Here is an 8460-nt window from a genome sequence, read left to right on the forward strand (position 1 = left end):
AACAGTCTGACCAGGCTACAGAGCAACGGATTCCTTTTAGGCGGAACAGAAGGTAGCCTACGAATGCAAGAGGGTTTTAGAAATAAGGGGCCTCTGCAACCTGGCCACAAACTGCAAGGAGCCGGAGAGCAGGGTGGCGGGCTGGGGGAAGCGGGGAGAGCAGGATGAACGCAGGCTAGATGAGCCGAGCCGAAGACCCCAGGCCGGGAAACCACACCCGCGGGAGACTCGGCACTTGGACTCCCGCTCTGCTGGGCCGAAGGGCCGTAGGGCAGGCCCAGATGTGTGGGGGGTGGGAGGGAGAAGACCCGGGCCTCTGCCACTGCCTTCCCTCCTCCAAGCTACCGAGGTACCAGTCATCTCCCCCATTCTCCAGTCTCTTTCACACGCCCCAGCCCCCAGTTCTCCCACCCTCCAGGACCTCGGGAGTTCCCAGACCAGCGCCACCGCCAGCTCCCAGTCTTGTGGCCTTCTGTGAGTGACTTAACATCTCTGGGCCTCAGTTTCCTCATCTGCAAACGGAGATACAGTGGCACCTAGGGGATTGATTGTTACGAATATCAGGTGAGTTCAATACAAGCAAAGGGTTTAAAGAGTGCTTTATCCCAAAGGAAGGTTCGGGGAGTTAACTTAATATTCACTCCTTTGGGATTGCGTCTCCCACCATCCTTTTCTTAGCCAGGATTCGGGTGTTCTCTTCCCTCTGCCGGGCTCCGGGTCTTCATTCCCGGGACTGCGCGCACTGACTGGCTGGGCGGGGGCGGGGGCGGGGCGCCGCGGGGACCTGGCACCCGGCAGTGTCCTGAGGCGCCCTGCCCGGCCCCGCGCCTTCCTCAGCCGGGACGCCCGGAGCGCGCCAACCCCGCCAGTGGAACCGCCGGGGCGAGCCCGGGTTCCGGAAGATGGCTTCCGGGAGCGCGTGCGAACATGGAGGCCCAGCAGGCGATGCGGGCGTTGGAACGGCCGGGCCAGGCACAAGCGCGTCTCTCCCTGCAACTCCACGCGGCGGGCCGATCAGCGCTCCAGACCGAGGCTTGGAGAAAGAGAGCACACGCGGTAGGAGAAGGGTCGCAGGTCAGGCTTGTTAGTGAAGTGCGGCGAGAGGCGGAGCAAGGCTGAAGGGAGGCGCCGGGAGCGCATTTGCCGAGAGCGGCTCGTTGGTCTAGGGGTATGATTCTCGCTTCGGGTGCGAGAGGTCCCGGGTTCAAATCCCGGACGAGCCCAGGCTTTTACCCTTTACACTCAAAATACTAAAAATATACTTTTCCTCTTACCCACATGGTCCATTCAGAAATTTAAATGAAAGCATTCTAGTCCCATGAGCTCAAATGTGGATCCCCTTTGTTTTTTGAAGCGAGGGACCATGTGGGCTCAATTAATACAATGCATGGTTACTGTACGCCCAAGGACAACGCATTCAAATTGCTTTGTACCATTTAAAACACATGCCTAGTGCGGAATCCTGTGCACGTCTTTAACGCCTCCAAACGAGCAGGGGGCGTCATGGATTAGCAGGTCACAGGATTCGGCAATGAGCATTTCCAAGGAAAGGGGGCGCCCAGCAAATACTCCACCCCCGGTGAGGGGCACTGTCCTGGATGAGTTTAAACAAAACCATAGGCAACAGAGAACCGATCTTCTGAGCTCCCTATACACGCGCTGCATCCAAGAATACACAGCTAGGAACAACGTTTTCATAGTACAATACTGCATCACTAGCAAACTCTCTACGTTTTCACGAGGACTTTTAATATTTCAATGTAAAGAGTGCTCTAAGTTTCCAAAAGTCTCAATTTTATGGTTTACTCTGACTGACCTGTATTTATTACGTTTACTCATCTATCTCCAAAATATACAATTCGAGAGTCTGAGTCCAAAAGAGGGCTCGTCCGGGATTTGAACCCGGGACCTCTCGCACCCTAAGCGAGAATCATACCCCTAGACCAACGAGCCGACCTAAGTGCTGTCTTCCTGTCACTGTAAAGGAACGCGAAGCTATTTAGTCCCGCGCCCTCATGTGGTTGTTTGCATGCTAGGATTCTACCTTTTGGTTGTGTCTGTTTTCTTTCTTCCCTTTTTTTTTTTGAGACAGAGTCTTGCTTTGTCACCCCAGCTGTAGTGCAGTGACGTGATCTCGGCTCACTGAAACCTCCGCCTCTTGGGTTCAAGCGATTCTCCTACCTCAGCCTGCCAAGTAGATGGGACTACAGGCGCGTGCCACCACGCCCGGCTAATTTTTTGTATTTTTAGTAGAGAGGGGGTTTCACCGTGTTAGCCAGGATAGTCTTGATCTCCTGACCTTGTGATCCGCACGCCTCGGCCTCCCAAAGTGCTGGGATTACAGGAGTGAGCCACCAGCCCGGCTGTTTGTTTTCTACAGATACTGCGTTTCAATTTTCTTTCTTTTTGGTTTTGCTCTTTGAAAATCAGTGACGCAGAAGAAAGCAAAGTTGTCACTATCAGTATAATATCGACCTCTTATTTCAAAAACTGTAATTTTATTTATATTCATGGCTAATAAATGGCAATGAATGACAATGTCACTGTGGCAGATTCCAGACTCTCTCCTGTTACTGAGTTCTGGATGTTTCATTTGTTCTCTTTTGCATTTTTCAATAATGTTAAAATCTCGGTTTCTTGCCGTTACTGTTTTATTATAGTATTCAAAAGCCCTACCTATCTAGCCTTGTGAATCCCATCTCTGTTTTCACTCAGACTTTTCTCTTCAGCTGAAAACCTTGTTTGCCTTTGGATAAATCCCAAACTCTAACCTTCCCAGAAAAAGATCCTTTAACATATCAAAACAAACTAGATGTGGTAAATAACTGAGTTTCAATCTTATATCCTCCAATTGTAAGTTCTTAGAGTGCAAGACACTTACATCAACACTGAATTTTACTGTAGAATTGGCAACCAATTGTGTGATTGCTGTTCGATTGTCCCAATATCTTTAATTAGATACAGTAGACATAGCTTCTTAACTACATTTTAAAGTCTTAAATATTTAGTATTGAGGTGTACCATAGGAAAGCTAGTGCTCAATGAATAATTCGGAATGATTACAATTTGTCCCAAATTCCTTAATACACATTTTAGGGTTTTTTTTTTTTTTTGAGACAGGGTCTCACTGTCACCCAGGCTGGAGTGCAGTGACATATCATGGCTCACTGCATTTTGGTACTTCCATTACCGGGAAAAGGGTTCTCCATCCAGACCCTGAAGAGAGCGTTCTTGGCTCTCTTGCAGGAGGGAATTCAGGGTGAGTTGCAGAGTGTAGTGAAAGAAGCAAGTTTATTAGAACTCTGTTGCAGAGCAGGACATCCTCAGAAAGTAGGAGAAACACTCTTTTTTCTTTTTTACGGAATCTAACTCTATTGCCCAGGCTGGAATGCAACCTCTGCCTCCCGAGTTCAAGTAATTCTCCTGCCTTAGCCTCCTGGGTAGCTGGGACTACAGGCGCCCGCCACCACTTCCAGCTAATTTTTGTATTTTTAGTAGAGACTGGATTTCACCATATTGGTCAGGCTGGTCTCAAACTCCTGAACTTGTGATCTGCCCGCCTCGCCGTCCCAAATTTGGGACTACAGGCGTGAGCCACAGTGCCTGGCCAGTTTTTCTTATATAGTAGTCTTACCTATGTAAAAGCTAAGCTAAGCTGTGTCTACATGCGGGAGAGCAGACAACATGACAAAATTTGTTACTCTGTTGACTTAAAGAAGACAATTCTTGATATTTTAGCATGTGAATACATCAAACCATAACTATGATGATCTTGAAGGCATATATTGTTGTGGCTAGTAGGACATTTGGACTTCTTGCTGTTGTAGGAATGAGTCCTTCTAGGTATCTTAAGACTGCTTCCTTAAATGTAAACATCCCATGACTATGGGTCATGACAGGCAAGGAATGTGCCTTGTTAGTCCTAAAATGAAGCCAAAGTTAAAATGGTTTTATTCTAGCTTTCCTAGGCTGCTGCTTCCCTAATGTGCTAACAAACAGTAATTGCGAATTGTCATTCCAGCAAATAACCAAGATAGGAAACAAGTAGACAGAGTGACTATCCTAAAATAGACCTATTCATTAATTTTATTTCATGTCATGCATTCATCGATTTATTCATTAACTCATTGCTCATTCCCCCCGCACCCCCACCCAGACAGAGTCTTGCTCTGTCACACAGGCTGGAGTGCAGTGGGGCGATCTGGGCATACTGCAACCTCGGCCTCCTCAGTTCAAGCAATTCCCCTGCCCCAGCTTTCCGAGTAGCTAGGATTACAAGCGCCCACCACCACACCTGGCTAATGCTTGTATTTTTAGTAGAGACGGGGTTTCACCATGTTGGCCAGGCTGATCTCAAGCTCATGACCTCATGATCCAACTGCCTCAGCCTCCCAAAGTGCTGAGATTACAGTCGTGACCCACTGTGCCTGGCCTGCTCATTCTTTAACAAACATTTAGCAAGTACTATGTGGCCGGCTCCAAACTGTCTACTTTCTTCCTATAGTTTGACAACAGAAAATAATAGTTTTGGAGGTCTAGCACGGTCTTCACCCTTTTTTGTTTTATTTAAAACTGCCCTAACTTGAGTCTTCAGCTCTTCTTAGGGCTCCAGGAAAGGAGGGAGGATAAGAATACCTTATAAAATGTTAATAAGTTCTAGATTGCCAGGATAGTTTATTCATCAAAATCTAACTTGAAAAAATGATGCACTGGACACCTAAGAAGTGTATACTGCTTTTCTCCTAAAAAGGAGGAATATATAGAATATAACTTGTTAGAGAAAATAATGTAACCACTTCAGATACTTGAAAGCCTCAGTCTCAAGAAGTCTCTCTGCACTCTTTACCCACTTGAATTTACTATAGCTATTATCATTTTAGGTTTTTTTTCTCCCAACTTCTACTTCTCTCTAATCATTAAAAAAGGAACTAGTCTTTTACTCAGTAGGCTAAATACCTGAGTATCTCATTTGACTGTCATAACGATGATGCACAAAGACTGACAACAGCAAAACTCAGAATATCGATTGCTTCATTGACAGAGGGAAATATCCCTATTTGGTAGGAAGAATGTCTGCGTTATCTGTCCAGGGCACATTCTTCCCTAGAATTCGGTCCCTGTGAAGCAAATGTAGTACACAGATAGTTGCAGAGCCCAGGAAGATACTGGGTATCTTGAGGAACACTTTATCTCAGCTACAGTGAAGATAGAAGTCTGGTGATACAGCCTTCTCCTGTAAGAATTAACACCTCCCTAGGGACCCTTTTACTCTCCTTCCCGCAATTTGGTGTCTCTGTCCCCAGTGGGAGGAGACACTAGAACTCTAATTTTCCAACTTTCAAAAATTTCTAGCAACAGTGCTTCTGGATTAAGACATACTTTGTTAAACTGATTTGGCTTCAGGCAAATCTTTCTCAGGATTCCTCTTTGAATCTTTCTGATTGTTATCCACCAGGAGTCAAATTCTCAGGGTTCCTGGAACACCACCCACATTCCAATTTTCTTCTGGCAACAGATCTCGAAGACAAGGATAGACAGGCTAGAAATTGGGATTCTTTTTCTCTTGATTATACTTCTCACCCAATTTATATCCAATCCTGTCATTCTTTTCATGAAATGTCTCTCAAATCCTGTCTTCTCATCACCACTGTCAATACCTTATTTCTTGCTCTCTTCACTCTTGCCCTGCCGCAGTGCTTACCATTTTAAGATACAGATCTGAACTTCTTACAGCCCTTTCGCCACTCTCCACTGCCTCCAGAACAAACACAACTCAAGGCTCTTCAAAATATGGCCGCAGCCTGCTTTTCCGGCATTCTCTCTTCCCCTCTTTCCCTCACTCCCCTCAAGTTGCAAAACAGGAAGAGTTCACCTAATGTTTCTCACACCTGGTAGGTAGTTTTGGTTCTCTGAAAACCTTTTCCTGTTTTCTCGCTGGTGAACTTTGATTCATCCTTTAAAGCCCACCGTAACTGTTTTATCCTTGGTGAATCTTTCTAGATGCCTCTTGGGCCAGTGGTTTTCGGGAGAGGGAGGTATATGCGGCTGAGGTACATCACAATCAGCAGAGAGGCTTTTAACATTGCTGAGAGCCACTGTCCCTGCAGGCTTTGGGTTTCTCCTTCATTCACTCTTCAAGCATTTTCACAAATGTAATCGAGTAGTTGTTTGTGTACACTGGTAGACAACGTGCTTCTTGAGAGTAAAGCCCTGGTGTTCTACATCCATAGTTGAATTAATGCATTGGTATCTTTCCCAACCTATGACATTTGAGACACAGTTCAAAAGGATCTAATGACAGAAATAGGGCAAAGTGATTCTAGTATGCTTTTTTAGGTTTTTTTTCTCACTAATGTTCTTCTGATTTTGCCGTACTACAATGTTAGCTAAAACAGCACAGATATCAGGAGTGGCATTGGTAAGACTGACTTTAGACAAAATCCTGAAGTGAGAGGTTGCATTTTGGTTCTCACCATATTATCCGCTCCCCCATGTCCTAATTGTCTAAAGCGTGTTTCCCTTCCTCACTATCAGCCTCCCACCTGAATCTTCCCTTTTTCTCCTTCACACTTATCTTTCTTGTGCCCCTGTCCCTCCATTTTTCCCTTTTGTAAGCCATTTTCATAACGATCCTTCCAAATACTTCTATTGATTGGGCAACCTGTGGGTGGCAGACTGTTCCAGGCCAAGGCAACCCAAGGCGAGCAGGGTGAGCAACCAGTGTCGGGGAACTTATGCATTCTAATTTTCACAGACACAGACAGGAACGCTGACATGCAAAAGCAAAGCAATCCAAAAGCACTTTCATTTTTTTTTCTAGGTAGTAGGAAAGAGTTCCAGATTCCCATCCTTCTGAAACCAAGAGGGAGGTTCCTAAGAGGTGGTTAAGGCAAAATGGAGACTTCTTTTTAAACCACCAGATTTCTCAAATTGCAACACATACATTATCTAGTTCACGCGAAGGACAGGCCTTGGAGACAGGGCAAGGGGAATGTGTTCTACCTGGACGACTGAATCAGAAGTCTCTCCCCCATCAATCGAATGCCTCACTATTTTTCTTTCTGTTTTTTCTTTCTTTTAAAGGTAAATGAATTCCTTCTTTTTCGTTAGGTGAGGTCGGCAGAGACCAAGAAGAGCTGAAACAGAGGCGAGGTTAGTACCCAGCAAAGACCCGTGGCGAGGAGAGACAATGAAGAGGACCGTGGGACCGGACCCTGAGAGAGGCAGAGGAGATGCTGGCTGGCGGGGCCCACAGGCGGACAGCCACGCAGGCAGGCGGAGGGCTCGGCGTGGCCTGGGACCGCTGCAGACCCGGCCTCCGCGCGGGGCCGAGGCGCCTGGGTGGGACCGAGGAGGCGGGCCCTTCCTGGCGGATGGGTGATGGACAGCCTGTCTTTCCAATCGCGTCCTTCAAAGGGCGCGGGCAGGCCAATGAGCGGACAGCGAGGGCCGGAGCGGGGCTGAGGCTAGGGTGCAGAGCTGGCGAGCCACGGTTGGGGCCAGAGTGGGGAGCGCAGCGTGGAGGTGCCACCTAGTGCGGGTGGCGGAGAGATCAGAACCTTCTTCCCCAAGCGGAGCCAACCTCAGCGAGGACCGGGGCTCAGGGACGCTGCGGCGACGACTGCAACGGCTGGACGATGGCAGCGCCCGTCGGAGCCTGGGCGGTGATTGCAGCCCCAGACAGGAGGCGCTGGCCGTGGTCGGTGCTGACTGCGGCTCTCGGGCTCCGTGAGTGATGCCAGGGCTGGGGCCGGGGCGGGGGGTTCCGGGTCCGGCACACGCCTCTCGCGGAGGTCGTAGGTCAGGCGCGCGCGCTGAGCGCGGAGATGGGGAGGGGGTGCGGCCTGCGCTCCTTGGGACCGAGGGAATCCAGCCGGTGGGGAACGCGGGCCCCCGCGACCGACCGGGAAGACTCAGAGTCTCTTTCTTCTCCTTCCTGGATCCCCGAGTGCGGAGGAGGAGGGGAGAGCGCCCTACCTTGCTCCTTCCCGGGGGGCGGTCGGGGTTAGCGGGCCCGGCGGGCGTCTGCAGTGACCCCTCGCGGCGCCCCTTGCCTTCTCCTCAAGGTGATTCTGGATCGTCTGGGCCCTACTGGTTTTTGACTTGGGAACCAGGATTCTGGCGTTCCCCACCTTTGGAAGGTGGTGGAAGGTTGCAGGTTATTCATTTGTAGGGAGGGCCTTTGTTGGTTAATTTCCTGTTAAGCCAGGGTTTTGTGGTACTTGTAAGTTCCCTTTCCTAGGCTCTCATTCAGTGTTAAGTCTCCGTAATAAAAGAGTCCTGGAATCTCATTTGTCTTATTTCCGTGGTCTACAAAACATCAGTTAAAAAATATAGTTACGAGGCCGGGCGCGGTGGCTCACGCCTGTAATCCCAGCACTTTGGGAGGCCGAGGCGGGTGGATCACGAGGTCAAGAGATCGAGACCATCCTGGTCAACATAGTGAAACCCCGTCTCTAC

General features: G+C 48.7%; 1 protein-coding gene and 2 non-coding genes across 8 annotated transcripts in view; 2 read left to right on the plus strand and 1 right to left on the minus strand.

Moving 5' to 3' along the window:
- Window positions 1-1151: 1151 nt before the first annotated feature.
- TRNAP-CGG lies at window positions 1152-1223 on the plus strand. The gene has a single exon. It is a non-coding gene; the product is annotated as a tRNA-Pro (tRNA).
- A 658-nt stretch (window positions 1224-1881) lies between these two features.
- Window positions 1882-1953, minus strand: TRNAP-AGG. The gene has a single exon. It is a non-coding gene; the product is annotated as a tRNA-Pro (tRNA).
- Window positions 1954-7428: 5475 nt separating this feature from the next.
- Window positions 7429-8460, plus strand: part of MPZL1 (myelin protein zero like 1) — a 65724-nt gene continuing 64692 nt past the window's right edge. For 2 of the 6 annotated variants that reach the window (XR_005201177.1, XM_017534157.2), the window contains exon 1: window positions 7431-7728. Coding sequence is in view for 3 of the 6 variants with exons in the window: in XM_017534157.2 (XP_017389646.1) it covers window positions 7638-7728 (91 nt within the window). In the remaining 3 variants the exon portion in view is untranslated. Of the gene's footprint in view, window positions 7729-8460 lie in introns of all 6 variants that reach the window. The other 4 variants (XM_017534156.2, XM_017534158.2, XR_005201178.1 and 1 more) reach the window with 3 other exon arrangements.

This window comes from Cebus imitator, unplaced genomic scaffold, assembly GCF_001604975.1.
Source record: "Cebus imitator isolate Cc_AM_T3 unplaced genomic scaffold, Cebus_imitator-1.0 Scaffold84, whole genome shotgun sequence".
Taxonomy (NCBI): domain Eukaryota; kingdom Metazoa; phylum Chordata; class Mammalia; order Primates; family Cebidae; genus Cebus; species Cebus imitator.